General features: G+C 50.6%; 1 protein-coding gene and 1 pseudogene across 1 annotated transcript; one reads left to right on the plus strand and one right to left on the minus strand.

Moving 5' to 3' along the window:
* LOC147092706 (NACHT, LRR and PYD domains-containing protein 12-like) overlaps positions 1-16,097 on the minus strand; it is a 1,351,730-nt pseudogene that overhangs the window by 66,723 nt on the left and 1,268,910 nt on the right.
* Positions 7,894-14,407, plus strand: LOC147092707 (uncharacterized). The gene is made up of 2 exons (XM_085975995.1): positions 7,894-8,326; positions 8,581-14,407. The coding sequence occupies exon 2, from the start codon at positions 8,762-8,764 to the stop codon at positions 12,086-12,088; it is 3,327 nt and encodes a 1,108-aa protein (XP_085832121.1). The 5' UTR covers positions 7,894-8,326; positions 8,581-8,761; the 3' UTR covers positions 12,089-14,407.

Here is a 16,097-nt window from a genome sequence, read left to right on the forward strand (position 1 = left end):
TGTACTGCCCCCAATCTTCCGGTCTGGTGCTTTTTTTTGCCAGTTGATATGCCCTTTTTTTTGATTTTATGCTGTCCCTAATTTCCCTCGTTATCCACGGTTGAGTCACCTTTTATGTTTATTTTTATGCCAAACCGGTATAAACATGTTCTGGAATTCTTCCATTCTATCTTTGAATGCTTGCCATTGTCTCTCCACTGTCAACCCCCCCAGAAACACCACCCAATCAATCTTACCCAATTCCCGTCTCATACCCTCGTAATTCCCTTTATTTAAGTTCTGGACCTTAGTCTCTGATTCAATTTCCTCACTCTACATCTCGACTGAGAGCTCGATCATATTATGATCGCTCTGACCCAAGGGGCCTCGTACAAGAAGATTGCTGATAAGTCACTTCTCATTGCACAATACCCAGTCTAAAATGGCCTGATCTCGAGTCGGCTCCTCGACATATTGGTCCAGATAACCGTCCCGAAAACATTCCAGGAATTCCTCCTCTTCAGAATTTTTACTAATTTGGGTAGTCCAATCAATATGTAAATTAAAGTCACCCATGATGACAGCTGTGCTCTTAACGCACGCTTCTCTAATTTCCCTTTTTATGCCTTCCCTCACCTCCATATTACTATTTGGAGGCCTATATATCACACCCACTAACGTTTTCCTCCCCTTGCTATTTCTCATTTCTACCCATACAGATTCCGTTTCATCCGAGTTAATATCCTTCCTTTCCATTGCATTAATCCCCTCCTTTACCAGCAATGCTACCCCACCTCCCCTACCTTTTTGCCGATCCTTCCTAAATATTGTATATCCCTGGATGTTAAGTTCCCAGCCTTGCCCACCCTGCAGCCACGTTTCTGTAATCCCAATCAAATCATACTTGTTTACCTCTATTTCCACAACTAATTCATCCACCTTGTTCCTAATGCTTCTAGCATTAAGATACAAAGCCTTCAGGCTTGCTTTTTTCACACTCTCATTATGAATTAGTTTGGCCCTTTGTGTTTCTCTCCTTTGCTTATTGCTTCTCACCTTTCTACCTTCTATTTCTGACTTCATATGACTTCCCTCTTTTCCACTACCTAGGTTCCCATCCCCCTGCCAAATTAGTTTAAATCCTCCCGAACCGACCTAGAAAATATTACCCCGAGGACATCGGCTCCCTCACAGTTCAGGTGTAGACCGTCCCCTTGGTACAGGTCACTCCTCCCCAAGAACTGGTTCCAATGCCTCAAGAATTTAAATCCCTCTCCCTTGCACCAGTGCTCAAGCCACGTATTTAGCTTATCTATCTTACTCTCTATAAACTTATTAGCTCGTGGCACTGGTAGCAATCCAGAGATTACTACCTTTGAGGTCCTACTTTTCAATTTAGCTCCTAACTCCCTAAATTCAGCTTGTAGGACCTCCTCCCTCTTTTTACCTACATCGTTGGTACCTACATGTACCACGACAACTGGCTGATCCCCCTCCCCCTTCAGAATGCTATGCACCCGCTCCGAGACATCCTTGACCCTTGCACCAGGGAGGCAACATACCATCTTGGAGTCTCGGTCTCGGCCACAGAAACTCCTATCTATCCCCCTTACAATTGAATCCCCTATCACTATAGCCCTATCCCTCTTTTTCCCGCCCTTCTGTGCAGCAGAGCCAGTCATGGTGCCCTGAACCTGGCTGCTGGTGCCTTCCCCTGATAAGTCATCTCCCCCAACAGTACCCAAAACGGTAAACCTGTTTTGGAGGGAGATGACCGCAGGTGACTCCTGCACTACCTTCCTGCCTTTACCCTGCCTTTTGGTCACCCATTTACTGTCTGAGCTAGCCTTTACCTGCGGTGTGACCAACTCACTGAATGTGCTATCCACAACATCCTCAGCATCGCGTATGCTCCAGAGTGAGTCCATTCGCAGCTCCAGCGCCGCCATGCGGTCCGCTAGGAGCTGCAGCTGGACACACTTCCTGCACACATAGTTGTCAGGGACAGTGTCCCTGATTTCCCACATGGCACAGGAGGAGCATGACACGGGTCTGAGCTGCCCTTCCATGACTTAACCCTTACAATACCTTTTTATTTACTACGATTTAGCTTAATTATTGAATTCTACTTAGAATAAGTTTGTGAAAGTACTCACCAACCAGTCACCTACCTGTTTTCTGGTGTTGTATTTTCACTGCCGCCTCCTGTCCTGGAACCTTTTCCACCTAGGTTAGGCTCCTGAAATAAAATAAATTGAACCTACCTTTTCAACTTCCCCTAACCCCTAAAAGGTTAGAGGAGGTGGAAGGGTGGGAGACACTACACTGTAGTGTTTCGGGTTTAGCAACAGCTCCACCTATATAAGAGTTACTGGCCTCCTGCTCTCCCGACTGCACCAGCTGCTCCCTGGTGACGTCACACACTGATTACTATTTACCCCTCTCCTCTGCTGTTGATTTGGTACGCCTCGCAACTGCCGCCGGTTTTTAAGCCGGGCTCCTCCTCGCTGCTCTCTGCTGCTCCGAGTGGTCGGGCCTCGCAACTGCCGCCGGTTTTTAAGCCGGGCTCCTCCTCGCTGCTCTCTGCTGCTCCGAGTGGTCGGGCCTCGCAACTGCCGCTGGTTTTTAAGCCGGGCTCCTCCTCGCTGCTCTCTGCTGCTCCGAGTGGTCGGGCCTCGCAATTGCCGCCGGTTTTTAAGCCGGGCTCCTCCTCGCTGCTCTCTGCTGCTCCGAGTGGTCGGGCCTCGCAACTGCTGCCCGTTTATAAGCCGGGCTCCTCCTCGCTGCTCTCTGCTGCTCCGAGTGGTCGGGCCTCGCAACTGCCGCCGGTTTTTAAGCCCGGCTCCTCCTCGCTGCTCTCTGCTGCTCCGAGTGGTCGGGCCTCGCAACTGCCGCCGGTTTTTAAGCCGGGCTCCTCCTCGCTGCTCTCTGCTGCTCCGAGTGGTCGGGCCTCGCAACTGCCGCCGGTTTTTAAGCCGGGCTCCTCCTCGCTGCTCTCTGCTGCTCCGAGTGGTCGGGCCTCGCAACTGCCGCCGGTTTTAAGCCGGGCTCCTCCTCGCTGCTCTCTGCTGCTCCGAGAGAGGGGTTAGCAAAGCATATGGGACCTTGGGCTTCATAAATAGAGGCATTGAGTACAAAATTAGAGAAGTTATGCTGAAACTTTATAATGCGCTGGTTAGGCCACAACTGGAGTATTGCGTCCAGTTCTGGACACCACACATTAGGAAGGGTGTGAAGGTACTTGAGACGGTGCAGAGGAGATTTACCAGAATGGTTGCGAGTATGGGGGATCTTAGCTACAAGGACAGTTTGGAGAAGATGGATTTGTTTTCATTCGAGCAAAGGAGGTTGAGGGGTGATTTGATAGATGTGTACAAGATTATGGTAGAGGTGTGCAAGATTATGACGGGTTTGGATAGGCTACACAGGACAAGGCTGTTTCCACTATTTGATGGTACAAGAACTAGGGGGCACAGATTGAAGGTTTTGAGCAAGAGATACAGGGGCGATGTGAGGAAAAACATTTTTACACAGCGGATGGTGACGGCCTGGAAATCACTGTCAATGGAAGTGATGGAGGCGGAGACTCTCAATATGTTCAAGGGGATATGTTCAATAGGCACTTGAGGGAAATAAACTTGCAGGGCTATGGGGATAGAGCGGGGGAATGGGACTGACTGGATTGCTCTACCGAGTGCTGGCATGGGCTCGATGGGCCGAATGGCCTCCTGCTGTTCCATAATGTCTCTATGGGCTCGATTCGGCTGGGCCAAGGAGGCGGGATTGGATGCGTGTGGGGTGGTAAAATCGCAAGAAATGTCGGGCGAGCCCAATCCCACCTCCATCCCGTCTCTGAGCAATTTTCTCAAATGCGTGGTTTCTGACCCCATTTCCATCCATCCTCCAAGAGGCGGGATACGCCCTTAACAACCAGTTAGTGCTTCTAGAATCCCATTTTGAGAGGCCTTTCTGATTTTCCCAATTTTCCCACGTTCTGCACGTCTTCTCTGGAACACGCCAGTGAATCCTGATGTCCTCACAAGTGAACTGCTTACTAACAGCTGCAGCTCCACCATTAAAAATGAGTTTTCAGCAATCATCATTTGCAGGTGTCAGAACTTTGTTGCCTCAGGTCTGGGGGAACTTTTAGCAGTCATACGCATTGTTGTGGAAGTTTGGAGCCTGATACCCATGTCCAGTGTGACCTCCTGGGAAACCCCTCTCACCACCTTGACTGAGCACTTCCTCAACTGAGGCATATTCCAGAAGAATGGCAACCATTTATTTCCTTTCCTCCTGGACATCAGATTCAGACGAAGACCAGCCGTGGTAGCAGCAGAACCATGAACAACAGCAGCACCAACAGCAGCAGCAACATCAGGAGCACCAAGCTGCTGCTCACCCTCCTGAAGCTGCACAGGCCAGAAGGCACCAGCGCGCGACCATATTGCTGCCCAGGATGCAAGGAATGCACTAATGTCAGCCAGTTTTGCTTAGTCTGCACAATCAAACACTTTTGCCTTGCGCTTTCTTATCAGACCATATACAATGGCCAAGGACCTGCGGATTCATATCACTCTGACCACCATACTGACAATTGCAAGTCGCACTAAGCCCTCAATGTGGAAGCCGCATTAGCGAGATGACACACGCCACAACTGCAACAGTTTGCCATCATAATTTTATTATGACAATAAGCAACTGATGGCTTTTCAAAATTAAACACAACATTACACCCAAGTGACTACCCTTGTGACCACTTGTGCATTATCTTCCTCTTACATGTGCTCCTACGTGGTGCTTCCCCTGTGGCTTCAGCAGATGTGGAGACCCTTTGCTCACTGTCTTGCTGCTCCTGTCTCAACACATTTGGTGGGCGTCCTCCGGAATTGCGAACCTGTGAGGGCTCGGCAACAGTCTGCTTCTCCTGAGGCCGTGCAGTGGTTGAGACGCCGATCTAAGTTGGGTGGGGACTCTGGTGGGGCTCTGACCGAGGGCTCTACAGTTGAATGTTCATGTGAGCGATTGGAGAGGAGCCCCCACTTTCTTGCTGTAAGCCACCAACATCCCTCTCATGGGTCAGCCTCACTTCAGAGCTCGTAAGTGGCTGGACAGAACCTTGCTGCACTGCAGGGGGGCCATGTGGACCCTTTTCTGCACTAGAAGTGCTATGCCAGAGGACTTGCATGACGGTCTAATGATAAGGGGTAGGCCTTGTAGGACAGAAATGAGGAGGAATGTCTTCACCCAGAGAGTGGTGAACCTGTGGAATTCTCTACGACAGAAGGCAGTTGAGGCCAATTCATTAAATATATTCAAGAAGGAGCTGGATATATATCTTAAGGCTAAAGGAATCAAGGGGTATGGGGAGAAAGCAGGGACCGGGTACTGAACTTGGATGATCAGCCATGAACACATTGAATGGTGGAGCAGGCTAGAGGGGCCGAATGGCCTACTGCTGCTCCTATCTTCTGTGTTTCTATGTTTCTAAGGTCTGGTTTGTTTGCTGAATAGCTGACCATCGCTCCTCCAGAGGTGTGAGTCTATGCTGAACAATTACCCTGTTTTCCATACACTGGTGACTACGCTCCTCCATGGACATAGCCATCCTCTCCTCTACCGTAGCCATTCTCTCCTCTGCGGTAGCCAGCGTTACCTTGGAGGTAGCCATCCTTTCCAAGGAGGTTGTCATCCTTTCCATGGTGACGCGTTCATGTGCCAACGCCTCCACAAATGCTCTAGTCATGTTAGCGATGGACTCCTCCATTCGCTCCACACTCACAGCGATGCTGGAGCCAAAACCTGCCAGAGACTCCTGCACCTGTTCCTGGAGTTCCAGCACCACTCTCCTTCTGGATGGACCCGGTGGCACAGGGTCTACATGCAGCGGAGCCGATCTGGGAGCATCCACTCCGCAGCGATGATGACTCTTCACTGCTGTTCCTGTTTCCACCATCTGCTGATGCTCAATTGTGAGCTGTGGTACACCAGGTGACAACTCTACTCTATTTTCCGGAGGTCCCAATGAGGTGTGAGTGTCTGCGCTGGTGCAGGGTGCGCTTACTTCTACTGACGGAGTGCCCTCAGATGTTGCAGCTTCTTCGGAGGAGCCTGGAAGCTCAGGCTCTTCCTCCTGGACAGTGGGGATGGGGGCTATCGATGGTCCTGTGGGGGAGTAAAGGAAAGAGTTAGAGGTGTGAGGTCAATTTTGCATGCACATTGAATTGTGCAGATGATCATAAGTCAATCTGGTAGAGAATCAGAATCATTATCAATCACTCATGCAATGTCAATGAGAGAGATGCCATACTATTCTGTCACCAGCTTGCTGTGATGCGCCCACCTGTCCGTGCCCCACTTCGACATCCTCCTCAATCCCAGCAATTTCCAGGCCGCCTGCTCCGAGGAGGTGAGCTGGGCTACTGAAGGTGGCCCTCCTCCTGTCCTCGCTCTTTCCCTCTTATTGTGTGCACTATTTTCCTGCAACGACCGACAGAAGTGGAGTTTGAGTGAGAATGAAGGAGTGAGTGTAGAGTATCCATTGCATAGATGCTTATAAGGAGACAAAGGACCCTCCCTGTGTGTTGTAAATCGTTGTCATTGCGTCACAGTGATAGGGAGTGTGAGGGCTGCTTGGTCGAATAGTTATCTGAATGTAACCATAGAGAGAGAGGGAATTGGTAAGGGTGCAGGGATGTCAGTGTTAAGTGGGTGTGGAGGAAGAGGTTGGCAAAGCAGAGTGCTGGTGAGGATGAGATTGAGGTTGATGGGAAAATCATACTCACATTTCCTATAGGGAGGTCATGAAACCTCTTCCTGCACTGCAGCCATGTTCTGTGGCACATAGAGATGGCATTGACCTCCTGGGCCACTTGCAGCCACACAGCTGTAGTCTGTTGTGGTGGCTTTTTTCTCCCTGAGGAAGGGAAGAGCACCACCTTATTGGATCTTGCTCCCTGCACCAGAGCTTGGAGGGAGGGCTCATCAAAGCGAGGTGCACACTTTTGCTTGCTGGTGGACAAATTCGGTAAATGATGTACTTCATACAATGCCCAAAACGTTTGCAGTCTCCACAAGAAGCAAGGCTGCTTGCATGCCTTAAATGAAGCTGCACTGATTGTGGTAAACCACTTTTGTCGTTCACTATCGTTACACTATAGTTATCACTGTTATATCGTTACTCTATGGTTATCACTGTTCACACTGTTGTACCACTATACGAGGTCGCCTCTTGTCCCGCTGTTATACCTGGTCTGACCACTGCTGACTCCGCCCATGGCTCCACCTACCTGCCCAGGTATAAAGGTGGTCGACTGGCTGGTATTCCTCCTTGTTGGATCCGATCACCCACGAGGGTGGGCTCTGTTATTTAGCCAATAAAAACCTATAGTTACTTTCTTAACTCGTCGCTTTTCATTGGAGGAATTGATAGGTATATCAATTTTATTGCCTAAATTTTAAAATGCCGACACTTGAGCAGTCAAACGACCAGTCAAACGACCAGCCAAGCGACCAGCCAGACGCCCAGCTTCAACAGCCACAGCAGCCAGCCTGGCTGCGAGCCCTCCGACCACCGTACCTGGATCTAAACCCACAGGCAGCAAACTCAGCCCTCGACTTCGAACACTGGCTGAGCTGTTTCGAATCCTACCTGGGAGAATCCGGCGTGCCTCAGAAATCCATGCTAAGAGTTCTGGCCGCCCAAGTGAGCCCTAAAGTATTCGCACTCATCCGGGACCTTAAAACATATGAAGCTGCCATCAACCTTGTGCTGTCTCTCCCTCTAACTTAACCTTACTGTATGTACATAACCTACTTAAATATGTATAACTTACCTGTTAGGGCCGTTGCCCCTTTAACTCACCGTTTAGGGCCATTGCCCCTTTAAGACGCGCCTTAGCGTGCTGACGTCACGTCACTTACAACGTAGCGTGCTGACGTCACGGCACGTACGACGTGACGTGCGTGAGGCGGCTGCTGGCCCGACTCGGCCTTCCAGAAAGGCTGCCGGCACAGCCCGGCCTAGCGTCTTCGGCCGCATCTACCAGCCGCCGGGAGCGACGCGATCTTTCGCTCTCGCGGCAAGCATCGGCTCAGCCTGGCCTCCAGCTCCCGCTCCCGACTTCAGCCTCCACGGCCAGAAACGCGACCACGCGCATCACGTGACGCCCCAAGCGCGGACAACGCTACCGAGCGTGATGAGGTCATCACGCTCCCCACAGGACTGCTACGTAGTCCTCGTGGAGTCCTCGCTGGGACTCAGACCTACACCACGGTGCTCCTTCAGCAGCACAGGCTCCGGGCAGTTGTATTGTCCCCATGCTTGAGTCTTGGAAATTGTTTGTCTGTAAGTATTTTAGAATGCTATGGATGATTAGTGTGCACTGCATGTTGTAGAAAATGTTTAGTTGTAACTTTTCTCTGTCTAGCTGATTAACTAGTAGCTGTATTTTGATACACTATGTACAGGGCTAATTTAAAGAGAATGCCTCCCAGTTTACTAAATGTACTGTGTTCCTCAGGCGTAACTAAATCTGTGTATACATATCAGTTATGCGCTTGTATACTAATGTGTGCTTCCATTTCTGTGTTGTATTTCAGTTTTACAATTAGAATCGTTCAGTAAAGCGTTACAAGAAAAGTCAAGCCTTGTGATTTTATTGGAAGATATCGAGTTGTTCGCTATCTGTCTAGCTCTGCATAGAAATGCGTTGCGAGGGCAGAACAGTAAAAAGACAGCAGCACAGCGGGCTCAAGCGCAGGAAGATACCACTCAGCTACCATGAGTCTACGCTCAGGAAAACAATATACTCTAGAGGAAGTCGACCAGCCAATCGAGAAGAATGAGCCTCTCCCCGCAAACGAGGCCAAGTCACAGTCCTCTAAAGCAGCCTCTAGAACATCTCGGCGGTCCAGCAGACCGTCGTCACCGACAGCTCTCCCAGCAAACGACGCCAAGTCACAGTTCTCTAAAGTATCCTCTAGAACATCTCGGCGGTCCAGCAGACCGTCGTCACCGACAGCCCTCCCAGCAAACGACGCCAAGTCACAGTTCTCTAAAGTATCCTCTAGGTCATCTCGGCGGTCCAGCAGACCATCGTCATCGACAGCTTCTACAGCCGCCAAAGCACGTGCCAAGGCAAAGGCCACCCAAGCGCAATTGTCCTTCGCTGAAAAAGAAGCTGACCTCATGAAGCAGAGAGCCGACCTCGACGCTAGTGTGATGAAGCAGAGAGCTGACCTCGAAGCTAGTGCGATGAAGCAGAGAGCTGACCTCGAAGCTAGTGCGACGAAGCAGAGAGCTGACCTCGAAGCTAGTACGATGAAGCAGAAAGCCGACCTTGTAAAGCAGAGAGCTGATATCGCTGCCATTCTCCACATTCTCCAAAGCCAGAGAGCTGCCGCTGCCGCTAAAGCCGAAGCCGCAGCTTATGAAGAAGATGAGGAGAGCGAACGCGGGGAGCCCAGCCAGGAAACATATGACCTGGAACAGCCCCTCAGTCCAGTGCAACGTACAAATGAGTATGTCCAACAACACTCCAAAGTGTTCTCAAAGGAAACATTCAGGTATCTCGACGTAGAACTAGCTACTCACCCCAGCAACAAACGGCCTGTTTTCGGAGACACTGAGCTCAAAAGAGAAGAAACGAGTAAGACTCACCTGCAGAGACCTCCACAACACTCGGCCAATCCAGCTAAGCAGTCCTCGCCCGAGCCGCAAGGCGCACAAGACTTCGCCAGGTACCTTACTCGCCGAGAATTGTTAAGTTCAGGCCTCCTAGAATTCGATGACCGTCCTGAAAATTATTGGTCATGGAGAGCATCCTTCCTGAGTACCACCAAGGACTTGAATCTGTCAGCCAGAGAAGAACTAGACTTGATGACAAAGTGGCTCGGAGCCGAGTCGTCAAGGCAGGCGAAGAGAATTCGCTCAGCGCACGTCCTCAATCCCACAGCAGGCCTCCACCTGGTTTGGCAACGTCTCAACGACTGTTATGGGACACCAGAAGTCATCGAACACGCACTGCTCAAGAAGCTTGAGGACTTCCCGAAGCTAACCAACAAGGATAATGTCGAGCTCAGAGAACTGGGCGACATTCTCCTCGAACTGGAGTGTGCCAAGGGAGAAGGTTACCTGACCGGCCTCTCGTATTTGGATACGGCTCGCGGGGTAAACCCAATAGTGGAAAAGCTCCCCCACAATCTGCAAGAGAAATGGATAGCTAAGGGATCCAAGTACAAGGAGGAAAATGGAGTGGCATTTCCCCCCTTCTCTCTCTTCTCCAGGTTTGTCCAACAACAGGCAAGGGTGAGGAATGATCCAAGTTTCGCTTTCTCCACCTCCAGCAGTTACGCTCCTTCGAGAACAGAGAAACCCACAAAGGACAGCAACAAAGCCTCTGTGAGTGTGCACAAAACAGAGGTTCCAGCCGAACCCTCAGTCAACCAATCCAGTTCTGCTGGGAATGAAGTGGATGACCCAGATCGTCAGTGTCCTATACACAAGAAGCCCCACCCACTCAAAAAGTGTCAAAGCTTTAGAGACAAGCCCATTGATGAGCGCACGTCATACCTGAAAGAGAACCGCATCTGCTTCAGGTGTTGTGGGTCGACTACGCACATGGCAAAGGACTGCAAGGCGACAATCAAGTGCCTTGAGTGCAACAGCGAAAAACACATAGCAGCCCTGCATCCAGGTCCTCCTCCGTCAACCACCGAGAGCGCCGCGGTTGACAAAGAGGATAGCGGGGAGCAAAGCGAAAGCACATCTTCAGTCACCTCCAAGTGTACAGAGGTTTGCGGAAATGCAAGCAGCCCACGCTCATGCTCCAAAATCTGCTTGGTTAAAGCATATCCTGCAGGGAGAAAGGAGAAGGCAATCAAAATGTATGCAGTGCTCGATGAGCAAAGCAACAAGTCCCCGGCGAAGACGGAATTCTTCAATCTCTTCGACGTCAAGGCCAGCACCGCTCCGTACACGCTAAAAACCTGTGCAGGGACAACAGATACTACGGGTAGGAGAGTCGGGAACTTCGTGATCGAGTCCATGGATGGGAAACTACAGCTTCCCCTCCCCACCTTGATTGAGTGCGACATGATGCCAGAGGACAGGACGGAAATCCCCTCCCCAGAGGTCGCACGCCATCAGCCCCACCTACAGCCAATTGCCAATAAGATTCCAGCTGTGGACCCGGACGCTCCAATCCTCCTACTCTTGGGAAGAGACATCTTAAGGGTGCACAAGGTACGTGAGCACATCAACGGGCCCCACGATGCTCCCTATGCGCAGCGGCTTGACTTGGGATGGGTCCTCGTGGGTGGAGTTTGCCTGGGAACAGTCCACAAACCAGCGGATGTCAGCGTCTATAAAGCAAACGTGTCGTGCAACGGTCGCACATCCTGTCTCAGCCCATGCCCAAACAGGATCCAGGCAAAGGAGGACTACGACGACATGACGCAGCATCATAGGTCAACCTCCTCTGCCTGTGAGGAAGAGGCAGGCCCCACTGTGAGCACAGATGGCCTAGGATGCTCAGTGCTTGAAAGGTCCAAGGACGATAGACACAGCTGGGCGGCACCCCTGCCGTTTCGCCCTCCTGGATGCCGTCTTCCGAGTAGCGGGGAGCAGGCTGCGGGGCGCCTCTGCTCGCTCAGGAGAACCCTGGTGCCGGGGTCCACCGACCCAGACACGCCTGCAGTCCCCACCCCAGCGATGCTCCTGACTCAAAAGATGAGTGCTATTTCAGCTCCCTCTGGAAACTTCGACATGGCCGAGCTGCACAGGAAGCAGTGGAAGCAAGTACAGTGTCGTGCAGACACTTCTTGGAAGAGATGGGGAGGAGAGTATTCGCCCACCCTACAGAGCCGTAGGAAATGGACAGAAGACAAGCCGAATGTCAAAGTGAGAGATGTCGTCTTGCTGAAAGACAGCCAAGCACACAAACGAACGGTCAGTGGGACTAGCCGTCAAAACTCTGCCGAGCAGGGACAAGAGGGTCCGCAAGGTGGAGGTGAAGACCGTGAAGGAAGAGACTGTCAAGGTGTTTCCGAGGCCAGTCTCAGAGATCGTAGTCCTCCTTTCCGAAGAAATCTAGAGAACGGACTCTGAGCGTGTGGCAGCCAAAGGACGTTTTCTCCAGGTTATTTTGTATCTGTAGTGGTACAAATGGAATTGTACCAAGCGGGGAGTGTGCTGTCTCTCCCTCTAACTTAACCTTACTGTATGTACATAACCTACTTAAATATGTATAACTTACCTGTTAGGGCCGTTGCCCCTTTAACTCACCGTTTAGGGCCATTGCCCCTTTAAGACGCGCCTTAGCGTGCTGACGTCACGTCACGTACAACGTAGCGTGCTGACGTCACGGCACGTACGACGTGACGTGCGTGAGGCGGCTGCTGGCCCGACTCGGCCTTCCAGAAAGGCTGCCGGCACAGCCCGGCCTAGCGTCTTCGGCCGCATCTACCAGCCGCCGGGAGCGACGCGATCTTTCGCTCTCGCGGCAAGCATCGGCTCAGCCTGGCCTCCAGCTCCCGCTCCCGACTTCAGCCTCCACGGCCAGAAACGCGACCACGCGCATCACGTGACGCCCCAAGCGCGGACAACGCTACCGAGCGTGATGAGGTCATCACGCTCCCCACAGGACTGCTACGTAGTCCTCGTGGAGTCCTCGCTGGGACTCAGACCTACACCACGGTGCTCCTTCAGCAGCACAGGCTCCGGGCAGTTGTATTGTCCCCATGCTTGAGTCTTGGAAATTGTTTGTCTGTAAGTATTTTAGAATGCTATGGATGATTAGTGTGCACTGCATGTTGTAGAAAATGTTTAGTTGTAACTTTTCTCTGTCTAGCTGATTAACTAGTAGCTGTATTTTGATACACTATGTACAGGGCTAATTTAAAGAGAATGCCTCCCAGTTTACTAAATGTACTGTGTTCCTCAGGCGTAACTAAATCTGTGTATACATATCAGTTATGCGCTTGTATACTAATGTGTGCTTCCATTTCTGTGTTGTATTTCAGTTTTACAATTAGAATCGTTCAGTAAAGCGTTACAAGAAAAGTCAAGCCTTGTGATTTTATTGGAAGATATCGAGTTGTTCGCTATCTGTCTAGCTCTGCATAGAAACGCGTTGCGAGGGCAGAACAAACCTGCTGAAACAGCACGGTAAACTCCATGTATGCCAGACACCTCCTAAGATCCCGCCCGCAACAGCCAGGAGTGTTGGTAGATGAATTTTTACGTGCGCTACAAGCACTCGGCAGGGACTGTGACTTTAAAGCGGTATCAGCGGCACAAAATACTGAAGATAATGTCCGTGATGCCTTCGTGAAAGGCCTGCGGTCCGACTACGCACGGCAAAGACTTCTTGAAGCAAAGGACCTTGACCTGAACACAGCTGCAGCCCTCGCTCGCTCCCTAGAAGTGGCCCAATGGGACCTCGAGGCCTACTCCAGGTACAGTAATTTGCGACCCTGGGACTCGGGACCGACCCCGACCGCGATACCCCTCGCAGCGCCGCCCCTGGGACCTACTAGCAAGAGGTATCGCTGCAAGCAGGACCACCAGCTACAACCCTCGAGGGAACGGACAGGTGGAAAGAGAGAACGCGACTGTATGGAAGGCCGTCCTCTTAGCCTTAAAGTCTAAGGGCCTCCCAACCTCCCGCTGGCAGGAAGTCCTCCCGGCAGCACTGCATTCCATCTGGTCACTACTTTGTACTGCCATTAACGCCACCCCCCATGAACGGATGTTTGTTTTCCCCAGGAAGTCGACTACGGGAACCACACTACCAACCTGGCTGACCTCTCTGGGGCCCGTCCTGCTGCGAAAGCACGTGAGGGCCCATAAAACGGACCCCCTGGTCGAGAGGGCGAACCTCCTGCACGCCAACCCTCAGTACGCCTATGTGGCATATCCAGACGGTCGGGAGGACACAGTCTCCTTGCGAGACCTCGCACCCTCGGGCATTCCGGAGACACCACCTTCACCCCCCCACCCCCCCCGATTCCAGCTCAGGTAGAGGGCATGCCGGAACCCCACGAGACCTCGCCGACCACGCAGACACCAGCATCACCACCAGAGAATGCAACACCGCCGCTGCGACGATCGGAAAGGCTTATGAGGCCTCCGGACAGACTGACATACCAGAACTGGTAGTACACATCACCCCGCCGGACTCAAATCTAAACAAGGGGTGAATGTGGTAAACCACTTTTGTCGTTCACTATCGTTACACTATAGTTATCAGTGTTATATCGTTACTCTATGGTTATCACTGTTCACACGGTTGTATCACTATACGAGGTCGCCTCTTGTCACGCTGTTATACCTGGGCTGACCACTGCTAACTCCGCCCATGGCTCCACCTACCTGCCCAGGTATAAAGGTGGTTGACTGGCTGGTATTCCTCCTTGTTGGATCCGATCACCCACGAGGGTGGGCTCTGTTATTTAGCCAATAAAAACCTATAGTTACTTTCTTAACTCGTCGCTTTTCATTGGATGAATTGATAGGTATATCACTGATGACGTAATCGGGGGCAACATTCAGGATGCAAAAATTAATTGGGCCAAGGGTTCCCACACACTGGAAGTCAAGTGCCCAATTAGGGGAAAATCGCACTTTTTCCCACATCACATCGGAGTCGGGGTCCTGACATGAAAACCACCTGACACGCCCCAGCTCGACCCCAATGGCAAAATCGAGCCCTGTGTCTCCTGTCGGTCAGCCCATTTCCTAACTAGGACAATAATGTGCCTTCACTTCCACGAGCTTCAACATCAGCTAACAGAACCTTATGGGGGACTTTATCAAATGTCTGTTGCTCCATGTCTACTAGCTTATAATGATTTCTGAACTGGGACTTGCAAAGCTCTTAGCTCCTCAACAGTTAATGCCTTCCCATTATATATAAAATACTCCGAACTGGATGGTGCCAAAATTGCGCAGAGTGAATTCGATTTTAACATAATGTTGCCAGCTCATTCTATCTGTCTCTGTCCATTTGGTAACATCCTGTTTTAATTTGCACTACTACAGTGCCTGTGAACTTACTGCGATCTTCAAACTAAGATCGACAGCACTCTATTGCTCCATCCAAGTCAATAATAAATATGGCGAAAAGTTGAAGATCCAATACAGATATCTGGGAGACCGCACTTCTCATGTCATTCGCCGCTGCTAAAGAGCGTCTCGTTTGACGGAGGGAGAATATTTCAGAAGTGAAGCCGGTTTGAGGCAGGCAGTCTGGGTGTGTGAGATAAATGCGTTGAACAGCCTGGATTACTGGAGAAGCAAATTGGATTAGTGGAGGGGGCAATGAAACATGGTTACCAATGGATGTCATTTTGTGAGCTTTCTTAAAGACGATCCCAGATAGTTCAGTCGGTCCAGATTACAAGTTCCTGTAAGGGCGCTGCTTTTAAATCGAGAGTCCCATTTCCACATTCGTGCTCTGGTCAATTAACAATGAGAATATTAACAGCAGTAGGCCATTTAACCCTTCGAGCCTTTCTTGCTTTCAATGAATCTGTGACCGAACTCCGTTTGCATCCATTTGCTCCAAATCCCCTAATACCTTTGGTTAACATAAATCTATCAATCTCAGGTTTAAACTTAACAACTGTCCCAGCATTAACTGCTGCTAACGGAAGTGAGTTGGAAATTTTGACCACCCATTGCATGTACAAGTTTTTCCTAACTTCACCCCTGAAAAGCTTGGATCTAATGCTTCGGCTACGTCCCCTAGCCCTAGACTCGCCAATCATCGGAAATAGCTGCTTTCTATCTAACCCTCCATTCCCTTTAATATCGTGAGTACTTCACCAAATGACCGCTTAAGCTTCTTAATCACAGGGAATAAAACCCTAGTTTGCGCAATCTCTCTTTGTAATATGTATCGTTCTGTTAAATCTATGCTTCACTCTTTAAGGCTAATACTACGTTCCTAAGGTGTGGTGCCCAGAACTGAACACAGTGATCCATGTGTCGTGTGACCAGTGCTATGTATAGCTGTAGCATAGTTTCTCCCACTTGTGTTGCAGTCCTATAGTTATAAATACCTACATACAATTAGAATTTTGGATTCTTTTCTTCACTGTCCATGACAATGTAA

Source organism: Somniosus microcephalus, unplaced genomic scaffold (assembly GCF_052327205.1).
Source record: "Somniosus microcephalus isolate GS21.2 unplaced genomic scaffold, FLI_Smic_1.0 unresolved_chr2, whole genome shotgun sequence".
NCBI lineage: Eukaryota > Metazoa > Chordata > Chondrichthyes > Squaliformes > Somniosidae > Somniosus > Somniosus microcephalus.